Source organism: Ambystoma mexicanum, chromosome 11, assembly GCF_040938575.1.
Source record: "Ambystoma mexicanum isolate Mex_15411 chromosome 11, UKY_AmexF1_1, whole genome shotgun sequence".
Taxonomy (NCBI): Eukaryota; Metazoa; Chordata; class Amphibia; order Caudata; family Ambystomatidae; genus Ambystoma; species Ambystoma mexicanum.
The window spans coordinates 96761125-96786175 of NC_090934.1; the positions used below are offsets into that span (position 1 = coordinate 96761125).

Sequence of the window (25051 nt, forward strand, 5' to 3'; positions counted from 1 at the left end):
GCGCGGGTGCTTGACAGCCCCCGCCAGGTCTGACCTCAGCTTGTCGGATGCACCGGCACCGTTATTAACTGTGCCGGTGCATCCGAGCTCCCCATTCCCATTTGAGCCCTATGGGGCTCAAATGGGAATGGGGATCTACCGGTACCGGCACCCGCAAAAGGGCAATTATCATGTCCGCCTAACTCGGCATGACCTGGTAATTGCCCATTCGCGGGTGCCAGACCCGGTTGCAACTCCAGCGGCAGCCGTGCCGGTTTTACCGGCACAGCTACCGCCAGAGTAGTTATGAAGCCCACTATTTCAATAGTACCCAAAGGGGTGCTTTGTGTTAAAATGTAAGTAAATTGTGATATATTCAGCAACAATGGTCAACATTACTAACTGCATAGTTAAGTAACTCATCAAAATGGTCCACATTGGCCAAAATGGTGGCCCATTTTGATTGGCCCAAACTAGCATTTTTCATTTTTGGTACAGGCTTTGCCCTATAGGCCTGTCCGAGCCTGGCGGCTCATCCATAATGGCAAGAGGCGCCCACCCAGTGGCCCCTCACCCATTATGGAGGAGCTAAGGAGCCAGCCCAGTGAAACAGTGAGCACTCCCTCAGCTGCTTTTTCCAGCTAATGGAGTGCTCCTGGGCTGGCTGAACTGTCAAAGGGAAACACTGTTTCCCTTTGACAGTTCAGTTTAGTTCCCCAGCCGCACATGCTCACTGAGCCATGCAAGTGCTGGGGCGTTTTGCTTCGCCAGCATTGCATAGCTCATTGGAAATGCTGGCTGGGGCACTACATGTCTGTATGTCTGAGGGGGAGCGCCTGCGCCTCCTCGCACATACGGACAGAGCAGCTGGAGCAGGCCGTTTCAGCACCCACACGCAGGCCAATGCAGAAGGTACGTTTATGTTCATTGTTTTTATTTAAACATGTGTATGGATGCGTTATGAGTGAGTGTATGGTGATGGATGCTCATGTGAATGATAGAGTGATTGCTGTATGAATGTGCAGCGCCTTGCAAACACACATAATCATGTTCATTGTGTTAGGACCAGTGGGGCCCAGGGGACAGGGATGGTATCTTTTTACCAGACATCTATCATTCAAAACCCTCTGCCTTGTCCACAAGACTTTCTGGGGCCTGGGTCCAAAATACCTTCAGCTATTCCTCCGCAAATACCTCCCCTCTCGAGCTCTTCACTCCTCTACCTCCAACTCCCTCAGGGTCAGTCGTTTATCAAAGAAACGGGCTGGGGGTAGATCTCTGTCTTCGGCTGGGGTCTCCCTCTGGAACAGCGCCCTGCCACTCTAAAACTTGAGGAGAACCATCTTTCTTCCTGCACTTATCAGACCTACCCTGTCTGCTGCCTTAAACCTAGCACTTGCAAATTGCTGGCTGCACTACCACTGTTTGTTGCCTTTATTATTTATTTATTGGTATTTATCTGTTTCTCCTCTGCTTCGCACTTTCCACTTCTACCCCCTTCCATGCACTTTTCCCCTCACACTTGAGCATTCTCAATGTCACTGGGCCTAGTAAGATCGCTGTTTTATTCTCCTCTGTTCCCCTCCCTTGCCTTGTCACGCTCTGAAACACTTGTGTACGAGCGCGATAGAAATAAAATATCAATATAAATATCAATGCCTGCCCCCTGGACTCCCAGCAACAATTGCAAACTGTTTGGCTATTTACCCATTTTTTGTTAAAAGTATGCTCTACAATGCAACATTTTAACCTATTATTTAAAAAAAATTCACAGGGGGAAACCCCCCCGAACCTCCCCTTAATGCCCCTCCACTTAAAAAAGAATCACCAGCCGCCACTGGCCCTCAGACTGTGTTGGGAACGGGATGGGGGAACCGAGGGACTATGGTGGGAGCACAATGGGCGGGAACCATGGGATAGTGATGGGAGCAGAGTGGGGAGAGCCCTGGGTGTGTGATGGGGTGGGGAGAGACCAGCGACTGGGTAGGAGTGGGATGAGGGAGCCCAGCGACTTTGATGGGAGCAGGTGACGGCGCGCAATATATACTGTCCATTTGGCATTTCTGGGGGGTCCCGACCTGCCCAAATTTTGCTCAGGGGGGCCCTGGCCAAAAAAGTTTGAAGACCACTGCTCTATGGAGTCGAGTGGCGAGAAGGAAACATTTTTTCAAAAAAGCCAGCGGGGAAACATGTTGGGGGGCCAGGTTTGACGGTATGATCTGGTGGCGCCCTCTAACGAACTAAACGTCAAATGTGAAACTGACCTAGGAGGAACCAGAGGGTCAGTTTGGGGGCAACCACCTCACCCCGCTCCCCCCACCAAGATCTCGGAACAAGACATTCCATCGAGCCCTGAGGTCTCGTCATCGCTTCGCAAAGGAGAGGGACTGGACGGATTCCGCGAAACACGGTCGGCATCTGTAAATAGCACTGGGAAACGGTCCAAGAGCAGAGGGGGGTATTAATGGGAGGGACCGGCCCTCGCCAGGGAACTAACAATGCACACGGCCCCCTGCGGCTGTCAGCCGACCCACGTGGGCCGGGGATAGAGGAAGCTGTCGAGGGCTTATAACTGGAAGGCGGGCAGAATGCCGCAGGGCTTTTAGCTGGACCGCTTGCAGGCGCTGTACACCGGCACTGCGCGGCGCTAGAGTGAGCGCAGCGCAAGAATGCGCCTGTAGAAAGGAGAGCGCACATTGCGGAGCAATTCTAAACACACCTTTACTGAATTCTGCGTAAAGCCACCGACTCACGTCTCTGAACCGGACTGCCCGACCATTAATTTATCCATTCATCGGCTCCCTCCCCTGGCTATCAGGATAAACTCATTTCTGCAGCTCACTCTGGGCGATTGGAAACGATGATGGCCCTGCCGGACTTGATCCTGATTGGATGGCTCTCCGCGTCGCTGGTCCCCGCAGGCTGGGGTGCGAGCGCCCCCGAGAGGCCTCGGCACCAGGTGCAGCACGGACCCTGCAGCTACACTTTCCTGCTGCCCGAGCTGGAGGAGTGCCGGGCCCCCGCTGCCGCTGCCGGCCTTTCAGCCCCGGACTTCCAGGTCACCAACTCGCTGCAGCGGGACGCCCCGCCGCCGCCTGCAGGGGGCGCCCAGCCCACCTGGCCGAGCCAGCGGCTCCAGCAGCTGGAGGACATCATGGAGAATAACACGCAGTGGCTGCAGAAGGTGAGCCTGCGCCTGCACTGGGGGTGCTACGCTACTCTGCGTTATGCTACGTTAGGTTCTCCTACGTTAAGAACGTTGCAATATCTTACCGTGCTTACAGTCGGTTAAATCCAAGTAGATATATTCTGCCAAAGTATGTTTCCCTGAGTTAGGTTGTCTACTTTGCTTACAATACAGTTTCACGTTGCATAACCAAACCCTAATTTATGATACGTTAAATTGCCCTGTGCCAAACCCAAATTTATGATACGTTAAATTGCACTGTGCAAACCATAATTTATGATATGTTAAATTGCACTGTGCTAAACCTTAATTTAAGATATGTTAAGTTGCACTGTGCCAAACTCTAATTTATGAAACGTTAAATTGCACTGTGCCAAACCCTAATTTATGAAACGTTAAGTTGCCCTGTGCCAAACCCAAATTTATGATAGATTAATTTGCACTGTGCCAAACTCTAATTTATAAAACGTTAAGTTGCACTGTGCCAAACCCTAAATTAGGATACGTTAAATTGCACTGTGCCAAACCCCAATTTATGATACGTTAAGTTGCACTGTGCCAACTCCCGATTTATGATACGTTAAATTGTAATGTGCCAAACCCTAACTCATGATACGTTAAGTTGCACTGTGCCAACCCCCAATTTATAATATGTTAAGTTGCACTGTGGCAATGCCCGATTTATGATGCGTTAAGTTGCACTGTGCCAACCCCCAATTTATAATATGTTAAGTTGCACTGTGGCAATGCCCGATTTATGATACGTTAAATTGCACTATGCTAAACCCTAATTTATGATACGTTAAGTTGCACTGTGCCAAACCCCAATTTATGATACGTTAAGTTGCACTATGCCAAACCCTAATTTATGATACGTTAAGTTGCACTGTGCCAAACCCCAATTTATGATACGTTAAGTTGCACTATGCCAAACCCTAATTTATGATACCTTAAGTTGCACTGTGCTTCGTTGTGTTGACACAGGGTGTATGGTCACATGTTATGCTTTCCCCTGTTGCAGCATGTCATTACTGTCCTCTGTGATGTTACGCTCTGTTATGTTACAGTATACTGTGCTATTTTAAGTGCTATATGCTGCATTGTGGTATGTTATTGTGGTATTGTATGCTATGCTAACTTATGTAGTCCCTTTGAAATACCATTCCATAGTCTGCTAAGTGGTGCTGTATTATGTTATACTATTTCATGTAAAGGGATGGTATGCTATACAGTGCATTATTGAGCCTGGTGTGGTTGCATAGCGCCAAATCCTCCATAGGGTCATTTAGGGCCAAATTGTGCAATTCGCATAAGAAAATCATGCACAAAGGCAGATTTTCAGAGATTCCGAAGCTGCATTCGTGTTCGGCCTGTGTGGCACTATGTAGTGCACACAATGAGAACCGAATTGCTTCTAGGCGCGTGTGTGAATCTATGCAGTGACTCTAATTCCAGTGAAAGTGGACACTTGAAACATTATGCCCTGCAGTGTTCCACACAACTCTACGCTTCTGCACTGCCAGCCTGTGCGCCCACACCCTGTCAACAGAGGGCATTTAAACGCCATGGCCATTCTGCCTGTTGCCATCCTGGGGCCAGATTACAGAAACGTTGCACTGGTGCAAGTGCAAAGTTTGCACGGTATTAGCACTAGTGCAAAGTTTGCCCTATTTTTAAAAACACTGTGCCACATTAAAACACCATTGCACCCTGACAAGTGCAGTTGGGCATATTTATTAAAAGCACCAGGGCAAAAATTGCCCTAGTGCAAAAAAGATGCATTTTCACTACATTTTTGCTCCAGGGCAAAGTTTGCCCTAGTGCTAATACCGTGCAAACTTTGCACTTGCACCGGTGCAACGTTTCAGTAATCTGCACTTTTTAATAATCATTTTTAGAACCTAAATTGTTATCTGTGTTCTTTCCTTCATATCCATCCCTAAATTAGTTTGGGGAACTTATCTTGCACTGATTAGCTGTGTGGGGCCTACATTTAACGTTCTAATTCTTTTACTGTTTGTTTTTACCGTGACTTGCTTTCGTGATGCCTCGCATCCGCGCTGCGCGCAAGGCACACTAGACTACATTACCCAGCATTCATAGGGTATTTAGGACCCGGAGGGCAGGCGCACGCGTGAGTGCAGGGAGTGCCGACGCGCAAGCATGGTTTGTGATGGCTCGTGTCCGAACGCGTTGGGAGCATTTTTTCATGCTCTGATTCTGCTGTAACCACTTTTAGAAAGGTGAGTTGCCTTTTTTTTCGACCTGTGATTATTGTAATCTTGAACTGCTTCTTGAAAAAAAATTGATTTATCACGAAATATGCTGCAACTAGATGAGTTCATGGCTACTGCATTGGAAACCAATTGGCGCGAATGACAGGAATTGGTGGCATGTTACTTAGCCATAGACTTCGACGCCAACGACAGGAATTGGTGGCACGCTAGTTAGCCATGGACTTCGGGGTGAAGAGCAATGCCAGTGGCTAAGATTCAGTCTAAACCTTCCAGCCATCACCTCTTTGTTTTTGCTTTGTCACCCCGAGAGGGACGGGTATGCCCAGCCGTGGGTCCCGTGCCTGCTGGGCCTAGAGACCCAAGCTACTCCTCACTGATGAGGCTCAACAAGGCCGAAACATGTTTGGGGATGCTTGTGGTCTCGTACAGAAGGGATGTGACCTAGCAGCTCGGGATGGACTGCCCCCTTTGAGGTGGGACCAAGCCTGATTTGCATATGGTCTTTTTCTCCTTCTGTAATGGCTTGGCAGGCGAAGAACGATGGTCTGGAAGTTTGCCCAGAGCAATACCAGTGGTTAAGATTCAGTCTAAACCTTCCAGCTATCACCTCTTTGTTTTTTCTTCGGGGTGAATGACAGGAATTCGTGGCACGCTACTTAGCCATGGACTTCGGGGTGAAGGACAGGAATTGGTCATGGATTGGGCAAAACTCTTTAGTTCTTAACAACGAGAAGACTGAGTTGCTGAACATTGGGACTGGTGCACGGCTACAAAAAATGGATCCTCAATACAGTCATTTCCTGATTGCTGGTAATATTATTCCTGTTGCCAAGCATGTTAACACGTTGGGAGTCTACCTAGACTCTCATATAATATCAAACAAGCATGTTGCACATGTGAGCTCATCATGCTCATGTATGAATACATTGCTGTGGTAGATACAACCTCATCCATCTGAGCAGGACAGTGGAGTAGCGGCATCTGCGAAGCATGACTACTAGTTTGCTGGTTGGCACTTCAAAGGCTAACATTAAGAAACTGCAAACGGTACAGAATTGAGAGGTTCGTGCGGTATGTGAGCTCGGGAAATGAGCGCATGTGTCGGAGGATCATCGGAAGCTACACTGGCTCCTTTTGGAGCAAAGAGCACAGCATAAGGCAAACCCCCTTGTTTACAAGTGCTTGTCGGGTGATGCCCCTTTTCATGTCTACTCACGCATTCAAAAGACACCCATAAGACGAAACTTGCGGTCTAATAAGGATGCACTCTTGGTCTGTCCACGCTTCCATCTCAAAAAGCTTGGAGTTACTAGCTTTGAGGTCTGGGCTCCATTGGTGTGGAATGCACTAACCTATACCATCCTTATCTCTTTTCAAGAAAGGACTGAAGACCTTCCTTTTCGTTAAAGGTAAAGATTAGGAAGGCTGCCGTCCTAACAGCTTAGATCCCATGTATGTTTTATGTTCCTGTCGGTCTTGTCAGAGCTCTGAAGCCTACGGCTGAGTGGCGCCATACCAAACATATATGGATAGATAAATAACACGCAACGGTCAATGTGAAAAGTGTTTCAGGCTTGATTGTTACTGAAGTAGAAAGTAGCCAAATGCTGTATTTCAGATTGCAAAGAGATTGCCTGACAAGTGATGTTATCACACATGTATACCAGGCAAGATAGTTTCATGACATCCCAAAATGGATCCATGTCAAATGTGAGACGCTCAGCCAGTCCTGGCTTTTAGGCTGCCGTCACACTGCATCCTAGTGCTTGTAGGCATGTGTATATAGAGGGCACCATGAAACTAGAAATGCAACACCACATAATGAGGGGAGCTAAAAAGTCAGTGTTTGAAAAACCTCTCTATTCCTACAGAGGACGACTTGAGCACTTTGTTTTGTCATACTTTCTGATAAAATGTGTGTAATTGTGCGATCTTTCAACAGGTTAGTCTTTTGTTTTGTAGGGTAGATGCTATGTTTCCCATTCCCACCCCCTCACCACCCTCATATTGGAACAATCAGAAAAGAGCCATAAGGGGGCCCCCTGCATTGTTCCCATACCGCATTGAGTGTATGAGAGACGCTATGCACTCAGACAGCCATGCAGAATGTACCCTCGCACTGAACGTGTGGAAGGATGCTACATGGAAGGATGTCAGCACGCACATAGGGGCGTCATGGAACGTTAAGTGAAATCTGACGAGGGCAGAGTGATGTCATGAAGATATATAAACCTATGCTGAAACGATATGGCAATACTTAAGAGTAACAATGTAAGAGAAGCAAGTACCTGAAGCTAAAGTAATCACTGATCTAAAGAAGATGAAGTAACTCACTGACCAATAACTGTAAATATGCAGTAGCACAAGCTAGAAAAGGCATAGAGAAGCTTTGTATATTATACAAAGGTATATATAACGTGGCTAGGACGGCCATAATGCAAAAATGGATGCTGGATCACGTTGAATTTAACCAAGCTACTTCAGAGACAGGCCGAGGCTGTAGAATCAGGAAACGCAGAAAAACAGCTCTGTGTGCAGAGCCGACGATGAGTCAAAGTTGGCCTCGAGTTAAGGATACTATTTCGAGGGATAAGCAGAGAGCAGAAAGGGAGTACATGGATAGGCTCTAAATGCGGGCCATTCTTCATAGATGAAGGAAGAAGAAAACATCTGTGAGAGCTAAACTGCTGGTCAATGAAAAGTATGCAAAGTTCATGTGAGAAAGAGTGGGCAAGTCTCTAGAGGCCACGATGAGCAACAGCACCCTGAATAATTGAATCAAATAGCAGTAAATAGAAAGTTGAAATGGACAAATTTGTGTTCTCTTCACACGTGACTCAGATGTGGAAAACAAAGGCTATTCATTAGAGCCTTAAGCTACGATAGTGGTAGGCTCCCATTCCCTTAAATGTTCCACTACAGGGAATAGGCAACAAGGTCAACTACAAATGGAAGTCTTTGACTTATGGCCTACCGATGAGACTAATTGGGAAGACGTTGAGTAGTCTGGTGGGATTCAAACACCTAGGTTTCGTTTCACGTACATGCTGTTAAACAGCCAAAAGTCCAAGGTTGGGATAGTATGCCAACCAATCATTTGGGTTGGGGACAACCTAACATACAATGTCACATAGACCAATCCACTGTTGTTTTGTCCGCTTTAATCAGTACTATCCATATTTAGAGGCGTGCCCTACAGATAAGGGGTAGCCAATGATGTACTAATCCTTATATGTTCTATAAGTAGATATGCTCCCTTAACCAATCCCTTTCCTTGATAGGTTTTGTATTTTGCCACATAGAATGATGTCAAAGATGACGCATATTGGGGTATAAGACCTCCATGCAATCAATTTGCAATGCGAGAGTGCATGCAGTGTCCCGTCCAAGTTTAAGAAAAATATTTTCGAAATACAATAGTTTCGAAACAAAAGCATCGAAAAAAAAATTCAAATGCATTTTTTTTAATGTAAATGTATTTTTTAGTTGCGTATAGTAAAATTAGTAGTTTTCCCCCCAAAAAATGGGTTTTGGGGGACACCCCCCAAAAGAAAACAAAAAAAACATGCATTCGAATTTTTTTTCCCATGCTTACGAGTCGAAACTGTTGTATTTCGACACTATGAATGTCGAAACAATAACTATAAACCTGTGCATGCATCAGTCCGATGTCTGTGAGATCTCCCTACCTTATTAAATTGACAATAAAGTAGTGCTTTGCCATATTCTTTGAGTCTGTATGATAATTTGGTTTGAGATCATTACTGTAATAGCACAAATAGATGCTTCAAGGTGGTAGAGCACATTTGGTAGCAGTGCTGATGGTTGCGGTCTAGTCCACCTAGGCCAAGTCCAGTCCCTGGATGCTTGGCTACTCCTGCCATTAGCCAGAAGACCACAGAGCTTCCTGTGGAGATCGGCGCACAGAGTCACATGCAAGAAAATTTGATTGACAGGTCCCCTTTGACGAAATTTCGGTCCGGTCCCCTCAGGTGCCCCGTGGATAGAAGGCGAACTGATCGGTTGAGGGAGAGTCGATGCCGGAGGACTCAAGCTGAGTCACGGATGTAAGTAGAACGAAAGTGGCAAAACTAGGGGGATGGATTGTGTTGTGAATAATAAGTGTAAAAAGTAACGATTTTTTTGGGAGATTATGAATAGAAATAGATACCTCGATTCCTGGTTAAGGGACAGAAGGGTACGCACTAAAATAAAGGGTGTTAAGGATTCCTGAGCCAAGGCCCGCAGTGCAGTGCGTAACAAACTCCAAAATGGGGTGAAACAGAGAAGGGATACATTTACTAAGGTAGTAAAGGAAGGAGGCATATGCGGTAACATTTAAAAAGTGCACATGTGTAGGGATATTAAACTATTAATATAAATCTTTTGTTGTGTCTAGACTAATGAATATAAAACAATAGTACAACATTAAAGAGATTGGTGAAATTTTGGACCACGAGATTGACGTCAATCAGGAAGGGAAAAATCAAAGGAAAGTAATATTTAAATAAAGAAGAGACTCTTAAAATTCTAATAATAAAAGAACGATAGAATAAAATTTGATGGAAAGTATAAACGAAGGAGGAAAAAGAATAGCATTGCATAGATTTTAAAATAAAAAAGTGAGCAGTTAAAAATAAATCCTGATTGGGATTGTAAACAGTGGTTGATGGTGCCTGGGCCAATTGACCGGCATGGTACAGTTAATAAAATAAAGAATCAAATAAAACAACGGTTTCAGTTTTGACGATCAAGACTGATCTGTCATCATTGGGGATAGAACTCTTTTATATTTATGTAGGACATTGCCGAGATATACAGCGAAAATAAGGAAATATCATTCGGAATGAGTTTGAGGCACGACCAATGAGACACTCATGATGTGGCCACAAAAGATGTATTAGGGCACATCAGGACACATCTGCATGTCACATATAAGGGAAAAAAGTTGCAGAAAAGGCTGGCCCTTTTAGAGCTTTGGAAAATGTGTCAGACGGAGAAAGAAGATCCAGCCTATTGGGAGTGGATTCTCAATCAGCATAAAGGGGAGGATAAAACACTTTCGGCTCGTCTTTCCCCGCCCGAAGAGAAGAGTGCAGATACAGAGGAGAAGGGATTTGACCCCTTAAAGGAATTAGAATCAGCAGCGGGGTAAGAGCAGAGAACGCAAAGATATATCAGCACGCAATGAAAGTAAACAGTGTGATGAGAGAAAGGACGGACAATACAGACAAATGCAGATAGAGGAAGAAGCAGGGAAGCAGAAAGAAATAAAAGCTAAAACTAAGGGAATAACAATAGCACAGAATGAATGGAGGACAAATATTGCTTAAGCTAGACGATAAGGGCATTGATGGGGTTCAAGAAAGAGAGGAGAGAGAAGAGCAGGAAAAGAAAGAGAAGGAAGAAGAAAGAGCATACACAGAAGTGAGGGATCAAGAATGCAAGCGTCGGGAAGAACAAAGACGATATGAGGCAAGGAAAGAAAAGGAGAGATTAGAACTTGTGTTCCTATAGCGTGGTCTCCTTAAAGCTGGGACAACCACAGGAACCACTAAACTGTTGAACACATCATACATGCATTTTTATATAGGGGAAAGTAACAAGAATGTTGTCTCTCAACCCCTCTTCCCCCTACCGCGTTTCCTCCCTACACAGATGCAGTGACCAATTCCAAACCAGCTTGTTTTTTCGGTTCCCATTAAGGTCCAGGGGCCCTGAAGAAAGTAACATCCTCCTAGACCTCTGAAACCGGTAGGCCCAGTTTTGTGGTTCCTGCGGTTGTCCCAGCTTTAAGGAGACCACACTACTTTAAGGAGACCACACTATAGGAACACAAGTGTGCAACACACGTTGTACAAAACTCTTGAATTTTGTTGTGCCTTGTTTTTAGTCCCAATTTTTAATACATCTGTATTGAGGTCACTAAACAGGATTATTACAAACAATTATACCTCTCCTGTAGAACCTCCATCACTTTGTTGAGGCACAGTACAAAGCACCTTCAAACATGTTTTTTAACTCGGCTGTTCGGCAGTTTGCTAATTGCCAAAGTTGGTTAGAATAAGCCTCTTTTTCTGTCCTCTAACCCTAGATAAACGGCACACCACCACAACCTAGGGTCTAGTCATTACAGGAGGGCATAGTTAGTATGGTTGGAGGGCAACATAGGCTGTACTCACCGACAATACCAAATGAATATAAATAAAACGCAAGACCTGTATGTCTTTTATGTGAACACTTTAGGATACATCTACAGGTTAGTTACCCACCCTAAGTCCCCAAGTGTGTTTTTGAACCTGTGTAAAATCTGGTGACCTCTGGCCTGCATACATATCTCTCCAGCATGTGCATCAACCAACTGAGGTGCCCTGCAAACTATATTAAAATGATCTTTTTCTGGGAGTTCTTAGTTCGCAGGGGAACTCAAATCCAATTAAAAAGTGGTGTATGTGAGGCTTTAGATTCCATCCTAGCCATTGCCATTGCTCATGGCAGCCTTCCATTCCATCATGTGTGTCTCATCTACACCATTACAGAAGGGGACAACATGCAAATCTTGGACCAGCCACCAATGAAAGCAATTCAGTTAAAACAAGATGATGGAAGGCATTGAATCAATCATAACCACTAGCATTGCTTTAGGCACAGTTCTATACCACATTATGTAATTCATTCCAGTCTAGAACCCCGCAAGGCCAAACTGGACTGGTCCCCTGGCACAGTATATATAACTATTCCATTACACTGATGGGAAAAGCAAGACTGGTTTGCAAACGGCTTGTCCTCTTCTGTATTGGCACAGACAGGCTGGAATTTTTCTGGTATGGAAGATTGCCCAGAGCAATGGCAGAGGTCGTGATTAATCTGAAACCTTCCACGCACCACTTTTTAGTATTAGTAGATAGCAGAGGGTCATTAAACCAATGGGGGCTAGCTAGTGTTATGCCCACAAAACAAAAGAGGTGGTGTCTGGATGGTTTGGAATTGCATTGCTCTGGGCAACCCTCCAGGACACTGTTATTCGCCTGCCAAGCCATTACAGAAAGGGAAAGACCATATTAAAAGCAGGCTTGTTCCCACCCCAAAAATGGCAATCCAGCCCAAACTGCTTGATCACATCCCTTCTAGACGAGACCACATTCATCCCCAGACATGTTTCGGACTCATTGGGCTTCATCAGTGAGGACTAGCTTGGGTCTCTAGGCCCAGCAGGCACGGGACCCACGTCTGGGCATACCCGTACCACTCGAGGTGACAATAGCAAAACAAAAGAGGTGATGGCTGGAAGGTTTGGAATTAATCCAAACCTCCGCCATTGCTCTGGGCAACCCTCCAGACCATCGTTCTTCACCTGACAAGCCATTACAGAAGGGGAAAGACCATATGCAAATCAGGCTTGTTCCCTCCCCAACACACCAGTGTTATGTCCACATCCATTTTCCTATGGTTTCATTTCCTGTGATGTCACTGTCGATCATGTCACTTCTCGTGACATCACCTGTATGATAGGTTGCTCCTCAAGGGATGCCCCTCGATAAATTAAAGTCATCCCACCTGTCCTGAATAGTAGGTACTGCCCTGGGGGTCCATTAACCGCCTTGCAGTGGCCCACTCACTATGGCGCATAGATCAGTGAGGATCCTGGGTGTAGGTCTGTGGGGGGACTTCATGTTACACCTACGCATCCCTCACTACTGATAAAAGCCCCTCACCGCCTGATCCACTCCTTCGCGCTCAGACGCACTGCAGTGAGTTCTGTGTTTAAGCTCAGCTAATAACCCACAGACAGTACCTCGGTAAAGGTTTCATCTACTGTAACCTTTTAATTCCATCCGGGAATGAATTCAGTTAAGATTTACTTGCTACGTGTTGATATATTTTGTTGTATTGGACCAGCAAGATGAGGACAGAGCTGGGGTGCACTCCAAGAAGAAAATGGAAGATATCCCCCCTGTGACTTTCATGCATTGAGTCTCTGATTGCTGGTCATCTTTGAGAGATGTGTGCCTTAGCTGAGCGCCCCGAGGCCCATGGGCGCTTGGCGCTATATAAGAATTCCATACATAGATAGATAGATAGATAGATAGATAGATAGATAGAGATAGAGAGAGAGAGAAAGAGAGAGGGAGGGAGAGAGAGAGAGAATAAGGGGGGAGATGGATGGATGGAGATAGATAGATAGATAGATAGATAGATAGATAGATAGATAGATAGATAGATAGATAGTAAAGTATGGCATGGCTCTGCCTATATATTAGAACATTTTTAAGCTAAAGGAGACTGCTTCTTTGTCAGGGTTGTCTCCCTGCAGTTCCTCGTTATGCCATAATTCTGGGCCGCCATTGCTTGATTAAGAGCCGTGGGGGGTGTGGGGGGGTGCATATCCGTGGCCCAAACTGGGAATACGGGCTAGGAAAATGCTACATTTATTTTTGTATGGGAGGACGTTTTGCATGTTATTTTATCACACGTTTAACACGTTTTTGCATGTGTGTAAACACTGAGGTCCATTTATCAAGAAACAGCTCTCACATGAAGACCTGTCGTGACCCCAGATCTCGGCCCATGTGGGTGGGTGCCTGGCTGCATGTCCCAGCCAGGATCACTATAGTTGTTTCAGATTCCAGGTTCGACTATTCCCTGCAGAAAGGTGGGTTCATCAGGTGAGACGTGACCACAGCTCTTACTAATGCAAAACTGGACATTGATGGCTGGAAGGTTTGGAATTAATCATAACCACTGACAACGCTCTGGGCAGATCTTCCTACCACCTCTTTCTAGCCTGCCATGCTATTAGAGGAGAAAGTCCATCGGCACGGGCTTGATCTCACATTAAAAGGGAAGTCTGGCCCAAACTACTAGGTCACATCCCTCCTGCACGAGACCACAAGCAACCCCAGACATGTTGCAGCCTCTTTTTGTCATCAGTGGGGTGCATATTAGGTGTCTCGGCCAAGCAACTTTGAGACCTACGTCTGGGCATATCCGTTACACCTAGGGAGAGAGACATGTGCTAAACAGAACTGGGATGGTTGGAAGGCTTTGAATTAACCATAAGCACTGGCATTGCTCTTGAGAAACCCTCCCGGCATCACTTTCTAGCCTGTTATTACACAAGGAAAAAGTCCAATGGAAATCAGGCTTAGTGCCATCCCAAAAGGGACTGAACTGTTAGGTCACATCTCTGCTGCACGACACCACAAGACCACCAACATGTCGTATTGCGGACCACATTTGCAAATAGGACACATCTCACATCACTGTTTAATAATACTGTACATGTGTTACTAAAGTGCTTGCACCACACAGAGAGCGGTACCTTGTTGTCACCCTGTGCTGTGTTTGGCCATTTGGATTGATACTTTTTGAGTATCAAGGCCATACTAGGGTGGTTTACATCCATATTTTGACAGTTGTGCAGTGCACTGCCGGCCTAGAGCAACTCTTTCCCTTCCAGTGTTGAAATGTTGAGATGTTGGACTGCCGGCATAGAGCAATCCTTTCCCTTCCAGTTTTGAGATGTTGAACTGCCGGCCAAGGGCAATCTTTTCTCTCTTTCCCTTCCAGTGTTGAGATGTTGGCATGCTGGCCTAGAGCGGTCCTTTCCCTTCCAGTGTTGAAATGTTGAGATGTTGGACTGCCGGCCTAGAGTATTACTTTCCCTTCCAGTGTTGAAATGTTGAGATGTTGGACTGCCAGCCTAGAGCAATCCTTTCCCTTCCAGTGTTGGGATGTTGGACTGCCAGCCTAGAGCAATCCTTTCCCTTCCAGTGTTGAGATGTTGGACTGCTGGCCAAGGACAATCTTTTCCCTCTTTCGCTTCCAGTGTTGAGATGTTGGCAAGCTGGCCTAGAGTGACCCTTTCCATTCCAGTGTTCAAATGTTGGACCATCGGCCAAGGGCGATGCTTTCCCTTCCAGTGTTGAGATGTTGAAATGTTGGACCGCCGGCCAAGGGTGATCATTTCCGTACCAGTGTTGAGTAGTTGAGATGTTAGACTGCCGGCCTAGAGCAATCCTTTCCCTTCCAGTGTTTAGATGTTGGCCTGCTGGCGTTGAGCAATCCTTTCCCTTCCAGTGTTGAGATATTGGACTGCCGGCCAAGGGCAATCTTTTCCCTCTTTCCCTTCCAGTGTTGAGATGTTGGCAAGCTGGCCTAGAGTGACCCTTTCCATTCCAGTGTTCAAATGTTGGACCGTCGGCCAAGGGCGATGCTTTCCCTTCCAGTGTTGAGATGTTGAAATGTTGGCCCGCCGGCCAAGGGTGATCATTTCCCTTCCAGTGTTGAGTAGTTGAGATGTTGGACTGCCGGCCTAGAGCAATCCTTTCCCTTCCAGTGTTGAGATGTTGGCCTGCTGGCGTTGAGCAATCCTTTCCCTTCCAGTGTTGAGACGTTGAGATATTTGACTGCCGTCATAGAGTGATCCTTTCTCCTCTAGTGTCGAGATGTTTAGATGATGGTGGTGAGTCCAGAATGCTGTGTCACTTCAGCCCTGCATGTCGAGGACAGGTCCCCCATCAGCGGTCAAGCTCCTACATGCGCCACACTTGATATTTTGGGATTGCTTGCCTATCCGCACTTTGTAAGAGCCAAGCTCTCCGAGAGTCCATCATACCCTACTGTTTGATCAGTGTGATCATAGCAGGTCAAGCAAGAGGTCAACCTGTCTGTTGATAGGACGGGACATTTCCATTTTGTGATAGGTATGTGGTGCCTCTGAATGGCATGTACGGATGGGACACAGTTAAACTCATGTCTGTGCCTCGCCGGGGTTTCAAAGGCAACCGCAACATGAGACAGACTCTCTTCCACCCTATTAGAAGTGACCCCGAGATGTGGCTGAGCCAATGCTTCCTGGCCTTTAGAGGTACGCTTAAGATGTGACTAACTGCCTACCTTTGCTGTTGGCTTTTCGAATCTTATAATTTTCCTCAACGCAAACCTTTTTCTCCCTCTTCAGATCACCCCTTCATTTATTTATTTATTTTGCAATTTGTAAAGCGCACCTAACCCAGAGGCATCTAGGCGCATCGTTGCTCCTCCTCTCATCCCAGCAACCTTTCAACTCCCGCACCCTGCCTGTAAGCCACTTGGCGTGTCCCCTATGTGTTGCCTCCCGCTAGGTTTGCACTTTATAAATAACAAACATACACGCCCACATGGAATCAGCCATCCCACCCGCGGCTCATCCTCAGTGAAGCATGGTGGGGGATACGTGAACTATTCAAAATGGTTATCGATTCAATTCTGAATCATTAGTAAAAATACAGGGTCATGCAGATTAAAATGAGCTGTCCCCTCTCAACTTTGGACCCAAACTTCCTTTCTCTCCTTCCCTTGTCCTTTCCAGTGCATCACTCCCATTTCCCCATGGTAGTGTATGGAATATTGACAGCTTCCTGCCCTTCTTCTTACAGATTGTGAAATTCCACCACAAACATACTAGTCATCACAGCTAAACTAGTAGCAGCTTTTGCGATAAATACCAGGGAAGATCAAACTCCTCGGAGGCAGAAAACGTTCCATTAATAAAAGATAGTCAACAAAACCTATCCAATGTTTTGGACTAAAAAGCTCTTCATTTTATGTTCCAAAGTATTAGACTTGCTTTATTTTTTATCTTAATTTATTTTTGTGTTTAATTTCTTTCTCAGGGATTTATTTACGACTCTTGAAACATTCACTGTTGCCTTTCACTCATGCTTGGATTTCTCAACAGAGTCCATCTTGGCTCGCTTTCAAATATCACGTGCCAGCTACTCTCCCGCCCAAGAAAAACCACCCTGGCATCTGCTAGCCCATTGCGCCTTCCGGGAACTCCGTCACCCTCATCTGAGGACGGGAGTTGTCCACAAAAGCAGGGCAACGGTTTAAAGGGCAGAGCTTCTCACCATTCTCTCAACTGCACCCATCACGTCATCGATGAATCTCTTCCAAGACCACAAGATTGGCATTGATTGCCAATCGTGGACTGGTCATGTTTTTTAAAAAATGTGTTTATTGGCATTTCGTAAACAGGAACATTGTGCAAGCAGTAATGGAAGGGTAAAACAGAAGCACCGAGTGCTGTATAATACATAAAACTGCCAATTGTCAATAAAACCTTAATGTAGCGGATAATCCCGAGTCATCAATTAACCAATACTAACTACATAAACAACAATAAATTGAGGGAAGGGTCACCAGTCAGTCCCTGTGGGGGACATGGGGGGTGGTTCAGAAGCATCCACAGGTCCGATGAACCAAGATAGATTGATCATCACAGATAAGTGCTTCAAAGAAATGCCTTCTAAGGCCACCTGTGGAGGAGTTAATGAGGCTCAGGACGTACTTGGGCCTGCGGTGCTGACAGTGTTTTTCTCTTATGGAAGTTTACATTCTTTGCCCACCTAGTTCTCGTTCTTGGGCTCTTGTTGGCAAGCCAAGCGGTGGGTACATCAATGGGCAGCAAAAAGAGGACAGCTAAGAGTGTTGGTACTCTTTGTAGGATTTGACTGGTCAAGAAACACAGAAACATAGCATGCAGTGGCGGATAGGAACCGTGACGCCCTTCCAGGCTAAGCATGTCCTTTCCGCTTGTGGGACAGATGTCACGTGGTTTCCAACACATACTGTCCTTTGTGAGTTGGTAGTGTGTGTGTGTGTGTGAGAACTTTTTCATACCTTTCGGGAGAGTGAGGGGGCAATGTAAGTGGTATTTAGCAATTAAAATGGTTTGGGTCTACTTGACCTAAAACATTTGACCTAATCACATTTGATCAAATTTATTTGACCTTTTTCTTCTGCCTAAAATGCAGGGGCAGACCGCCCACAACCGTTTCCCCACTTCCCCTCAATCTAATCTATATGATATGACATGATAGGTTATTTATAACGCACTTAATACCCAGAGGTTTCTAATCGAGGACTGGGTTTCAAATCTGTGGGTTCCTTGATGACGTCTTGCTCCCAAGGCAAGCACGTTGTCACTGATCTATTCTCCCAAGACCCTTACCCTTACCCACTCCATATATATAGTTAAATATATTTGACGCATATAAAGGTCAAATAAATTCGATCAAATGTTTTAGGTCAAATGTTTTTAGGTCAATTATGCTAATACCCTTAAAATACATGGGGGCCTTTTGTGTGATGTAATGCTGTATTATGTTCGATTTTATTTACTGCATTCTGCTGCCATTTGCCTGCTTTCTTGGCACTCTGGCAGATGTGAAAGGGGGGGGGGGCTGGGTTTGTCTGGTGCGCAAAGACCTCAGATGAGAGATATCTGCACAGCTGTCTAGAAGCACGCATGTTCTTAGTGCCTGGGTACTATGGAAGCGTCTCTTGATGGTTTGCGTCGAGCGCTTGCGGGACTTGTGTCCAGAGTGGAGCCGCATGCGATGGGCCAGTAGCAAAATCAATGAAAACGATCTACACACTCAAACTTCGAAAAGCCGTAAACATGAAGCTAGGAGATACAAATGCACAGGTAACCAGTCAATGTAAAATAGGGCTGGTGCCGCGTGCGCCACTGGCACTCACTAATAGAAAGTTATGACAGACACTTTACATGTAAAGTGTCATGTAACGTGTCAGTCAATGACTTTCTATTAGTGCGTGACAGTGTCATCTAAAGAGCGCCGCGGACTCACACAATGTAAAATGTCATGTGTGAGCTGGCGGCGCCCTTTAGGTGCAGCGCCCCTGCGTGACCGCACCCCTTGAGCCAGGACGCAACCTCAGGCCAGACCCCATAGAAAGCCCGTTTTCGCAGGCATGGGCTGACGCACAACGTACCCAAATATATCATGGGTTATGTGGCGTACCCGCTTCTGGTAGAATTGCAGGGTCTCTACGGGTGCGCTTGCACAGGCAGTGCTCAGGCGTGCCGCGCCTGTGCTGTGGGAATGCACTACTTGTGCACAGTGCAGGGCTGTCACAAGATGTGGTGAGGCCAGGGGCAAAACATTTGGTGAGGCCCCCTTTTGATGTTACGCACTGGGCCCGTGTTAGTACCTTCGCAAACAGGGGACTCGAGAAATCTCCCCTTGAGTTTGTATGGAGGAACCCAAATATGGTTTATTGCTACAACTGCAAATCAACTAGAGCAAAGTTAGATTTCTCTACTGAAGAAAGGTTTTATGCCAGACTAACCTTTGTATTATAGGCATAAACATATACAGGATGGCATGACGGCATGTGGTGCCTGACGCCAGCATTAAGGAGCTCCCGGCCCCTGTGTGCGCATAAAAACACACATCATAGGCAATGACAGATGGATGATGTACAGTGGAGCCTGGTGAAATTCTGAACTGAAGAGGCTTAAATGTTTGTGTCAATTATGCAGGATCGGCAGAGCACAGTGAGGGTGCCCAAACCAAACAAGGGTTATTTGAGGGGGTTTCTCACTCCCAAGAAAATGTTTGAAACATTGGGTTACACTTATGCATTTTACAGCACTTTCTTTGTAAAATTAGGTAGAATCATACAGTTTGCAATTTGTTTTGTATGGAAGCACATGGAAAATCCCAATAGTTGCAAGTCACCAACCGTGCACAGGGACATTATCCAATACATTTCATGCCGCCTTGCGCATAACAAATGCCAGTATAAAGATATATTCATGCTGGTTGTTCCCATGTGGTCCATGCAGGCTGCACCAACATATGCCATCATTACCATGTACGGCGTCCCAGCCAGTAAACATGCCATGCCATAGAAAGTATGTCCAGGCTGACTGTGCACCATAAGTGTTATTACTGCCTTGATTGGCCTAAATTCAACGTGCGCCAATTTAGCCAAGTTGTATGTTTGCTTTAACCTTGATGCACAGTCCTGTGCAACATGGGTAAAGCAAAACAAGCATTGGCAATCCTAACAGTTTTTGATTTCATCTAGGCATGGTAAAGGCACTCATGTATTGCTATTAACTGGCCATTGATGGTAACAGGTGCAAACTGGTTTGAGTACCTGAGCATCTAATAGCAGTGCCTAGCAAATGTCTAATACTTATGCACAAGTTGGCTTTGCCAATGTTTGTTTTTAACAGGACTTCAGTGAAAGACACGTAGGGTGCAACACCACTGAGCAGATCGGGCTCTAGCGCCTTCCCGTTGGGTTTGGTTGACTCGACCTGGCTACTTGGGCGGAGCCAGCCCCTATCTAGGAAGGACTGAAGCCCTCCCACTTTGAGGCAGAAAGCCTCTCTCAAAGTGTTGCCAGCCCGTAGCTCTCGTTATGGAGTGCCAGCAGCATCAAACATGCAGAGCACAAAAGCCTATCCATGCGATATCAACAGACTAACTTTGATAAAGCCAAAGTCTTAACTTCTGGTCTCAGCTTTTAGATGGCCCTCCTCTCAGAGATCAGTATAGCATTATGAAAGTAAAGAGCCTTTGAATTGGGGTGAAAGGTACGACTAGTGGCCAAAGGGAAGGTGAAATTACTATTCAGCTTCCTAGCTGGGCTCAGGGCGTTGGGAGAGAAGTGGGAGCAGGGCTGGTTGAAGATGTGTCAGGGCTGGTGGGAGCCCATTTCTTTGCGATGTTTGTGGGGCACCCCAGGCCTTACAGGTTGGAAAAATAGGCCAAGGCACCCGTGGCGTGCTTAAATCAATAATTAAGTAAAAATAATACAGTGAGATGGTTAGAAGCTGCAGATTATCAGCAGGTATCTGTCATAAGACTGCGAACAAGAGGGCAGCTGCGTGGGGGCCCATTTCTACTGCAAAAGCTGAAAGACCCAGACACCATCCCTCAGTGGGGAGACCAACAGCGCAATGGGTTTATTGGCCCCACATTGGCCCCACTCACTATTCACTTTCAAAACTGTCATCCAGCCCCTGCCGGGCTGACCAACAGAGCCGTGGCCAGATGGTGGAACAAGACACAGATATTAAACGGGGCCTGGGCTTCACTGTTAAAAGGCCCTGAAATTACTAACATAAACCATTTCACTGTTAGCACCTGCATTCATAAACATACATGGAAGGGAAGTGGTGACATGAGACATCTCATTCTCACAGCAGTCCTTAAGGGTGACGTTTCAGAAATGAGGGCGAGAGTTAGCTGCTTGTAACATTGAAGCTTCATCAGAATAGTCTCATTCGATGTAGAAAGATATTAGATGTGCCCACACAAGTAAGTTTGCCCCTCCCCCACAAGTTAGTGTCCCTCCCAACATTTGAAGTGTTAGTCCCACTCCGTCGCCCCCCAAAAATGTAGCCTAGGACCACCTCTGATGCCATGATCACACCCCTTAATTAAGTGGTACGCATGTCTGCTAAAAATAGGGGTGGGGGCTGACGCACACTCACATACAACACTTTCACCCATGCATTCATCCACCAGTCACACAACTCCTTGCATGCACGCATATATAAAACCAAACACAGCATTGACAACAACACAAGCACCAACATACACGCACACAGTCATGCACATATACATACACATTTAATTTAAATACACATATATACTACACATATACACATATAAATTAAAATTAAAAACACTTACCTTACCTCCATGCACCCTTCAAAAACACCCGAGCAGCCACGGGGGACCGGATGGCACTCACTCCGACACGTAGACATGCTGCCTAACAGGAGAGAGCACCTCTCCTATCAGTCAGTGTTGTCACACTGAACAATGTGAACGCACTGACCGGAGAGGAGTCCTCTCTTGCCATTTAGCAGGTCCACCTTTTCAGCTGAGTAACAGGAGGCAGCAGAGCTCACTTCTGAGTCCTGCTGTCGCCCCTTATTTTGCTGCTTGTTGCGGAGCCAAACGGCTTCGCCACAAACGGCAAAATCACTGCAGGGCAGAGAGCAGACAGCACAGTCCCCCATGTGAATAATGGACACGGGTGGACTGTGCTGCCTTCTATGTAGGAGAGGGAGCCGCGAGGCACCCTGCAAGCGCGAGGCTCGGGGCAGTTTGCCCCTCCTGCCCCCCCTCCCCTCGTGACGGCCCTGGCACAGTGAATATATAAGCAAGGGCCCAACAGCCCAAAACAGTCTGGATAATGTAACCAGTGACATGCCTTTCCATAGCCACACTCGGTAAGTAGCTCAGGACCTTCCGTTTTTACGTGTGATAGGACATTCCTTTTCCTTGCGAGAGTGCCCCAGCCAGTGCTTCTGGGAGCAGCCGACGCTCTGAGAGGTAAGTAGCTCTGAACCTTCCCTTTCCCTGTGAGAGCGCCCCAGCCAGTGCTTCTGGGAGCAGCCGACGCTCTGAGAGGTAAGTAGCTCGGAACCTTCCCTTTCCCTGTGAGAGCGCCCCAGCCAGTGCTTCTGGGAGCAGCCGACGCTCTGAGAGGTAAGTAGCTCGGAACCTAACCTTTCCCTGGGAGAGCGCCCCAGCCAGTGCTTCTGGGAGCAGCCGACGCTCTGAGAGGTAAGTAGCTCGGAACCTTCGCTTTCCCTGGGAGAGTGCCCCAGCCAGTGCTTCTGGGAGCAGCCGACACTCTGAGAGGTAAGTAGCTCGGAACCTTCCTTTCCCTGTGAGAGTACCTCAGGCAGTGCTTCTGGGAGCTGCAGGGGCTCTGGGAGGTAAGTAGCTCAGGACCTTCCCTTTCCTTGTGACAGTGCCTCGCCCAGTGCTTCTGGGAGCTGCAGACGCTCTGGAGCATGGGCGGTAAGTAGCTCTAGACCATAAACTTCCTTCCTGCAGTCGGATGTGTGCCTTTTTTTTGCACCCGCATCGAGAGCCGATCTCGGAGGTAAGTAGCTCAGGACCTTCCCTTTCCCTGTGAGAGTACCTCAGCCAGTGCTTCTGGGAGCAGCCGACACTCTGAGAGGTAAGTAGCTCGGAACCTTCCTTTCCCTGTGAGAGTACCTCAGGCAGTGCTTCTGGGAGCTGCAGGGGCTCTGGGAGGTAAGTAGCTCAGGACCTTCCCCTTCCCTGTGAGAGTACCTCAGGCAGTGCTTCTGGGAGCTGCAGGGGCTCTGGGAGGTAAGTAGCTCAGGACCTTCCCTTTCCCTGTGAGAGTACCTCAGGCAGTGCTTCTGGGAGATGCAGGGGCTCTGGGAAGTAAGTAGCTCAGGACCTTCCCTTTCCCTGTGAGAGTACCTCAAGCAGTGCTTCTGGGAGCTGCAGAGGCTCTGGGAGGTAAGTAGCTCAGGACCTTCCCTTTCCCTGTGAGAGTACCTCAGGCAGTGCTTCTGGGAACTGCAGGGGCTCTGGGAGGTAAGTAGCTCAGGACCTTCCCTTTCCCTGTGAGAATGCCTCGCCCAGTGCTTCTGGGAGCTGCAGAGGCTCTGGGAGGTAAGTAGCTCAGGACCTTCCCTTTTCTTGTGATAGTGCCTCAGCCAGTGCTTCTGGGAGCTGCAGAGGCTCTGGGAGGTAAGTAGCTCAGGACCTTCCCTTTCCTTGTGATAGTGCCTCGGCCAGTGCTTCTGGGAGCTGCCGACGCTCTGGGAGGTAAGTAGCTCGGAACCTTCGCTTTCCCTGTGAGAGCGCCCCAGCCAGTGCTTCTGGGAGCAGCCGACGCTCTGAGAGGTAAGTAGCTCGGAACCTAACCTTTCCCTGGGAGAGCGCCCCAGCCAGTGCTTCTGGGAGCAGCCGACGCTCTGAGAGGTAAGTAGCTCGGAACCTTCGCTTTCCCTGGGAGAGTGCCCCAGCCAGTGCTTCTGGGAGCAGCCGACACTCTGAGAGGTAAGTAGCTCGGAACCTTCCTTTCCCTGTGAGAGTACCTCAGGCAGTGCTTCTGGGAGCTGCAGGGGCTCTGGGAGGTAAGTAGCTCAGGACTTTCCCTTTCCCTGTGAGAGTACCTCAGGCAGTGCTTCTGGGAGCTGCTGGGGCTCTGGGAGGTAAGTAGCTCAGGACCTTCCCTTTCCCTGTGAGAGTACCTCAGGCAGTGCTTCTGGGAGCTGCAGGGGCTCTGGGAGGTAAGTAGCTCAGGACCTTCCCTTTCCCTGTGAGATACCTCAGACAGTGCTTCTGGGAGCTGCAGGGGCTCTGGGAAGTAAGTAGCTCAGGACCTTCCCTTTCCCTGTGAGAGTACATCAGGCAGTGCTTCTGGGAGCTGCAGAGGCTCTGGGAGGTAAGTAGCTCAGGACCTTCCCTTTCCCTGTGAGAGTACCTCAGGCAGTGCTTCTGGGAGCTGCAGGGGCTCTGGGAGGTAAGTAGCTCAGGACCTTCCCTTTCCCTGTGAGAATGCCTCGCCCAGTGCTTCTGGGAGCTGCAGAGGCTCTGGGAGGTAAGTAGCTCAGGACCTTCCCTTTTCTTGTGACAGTACCTCAGCCAGTGCTTCTGGGAGCTGCAGACGCTCTGGGAGGTAAGTAGCTCAGGACCTTCCCTTGTGAGAGTGTCTTGGCCAGTGCTTCTGGGAGCTGCAGACGCTCTTGGAGGTAAGTAGCTCAGGACCTTCCCCATTCCTTGTGGGAGTACCTCAGGCAGTGCTTCTGGGAGCTGCAGACGCTCTGGGAGGTAAGTAGCTCAGGACCTTCCCTTTCCTTGTGACAGTGCCTCGCCCAGTGCTTCTGGGAGCTGCAGACGCTCTGGAGCATGGGCGGTAAGTAGCTCTAGACCATAAACTTCCTTCCTGCAGTCGGATGTGTGCCTTTTTTTTGCACCCGCATCGAGAGCCGATCTCGGAGGTAAGTAGCTCAGGACCTTCCCTTTCCCTGTGAGAGTACCTCAGCCAGTGCTTCTGGGAG

General features: G+C 47.4%; 1 protein-coding gene across 1 annotated transcript in view; it reads left to right on the forward strand.

The window, feature by feature from the left end:
• Nucleotides 1-2503: 2503 nt before the first annotated feature.
• LOC138503106 (angiopoietin-2-like) overlaps nt 2504-25051 on the forward strand; it is a 239575-nt gene continuing 217027 nt past the window's right edge. The window contains exon 1 of the mRNA XM_069622615.1: nt 2504-3163. Within this exon, the coding sequence (XP_069478716.1) occupies nt 2840-3163 (324 nt within the window). The 5' untranslated portion in view covers nt 2504-2839. The remainder of the gene's footprint in view (nt 3164-25051) is intronic.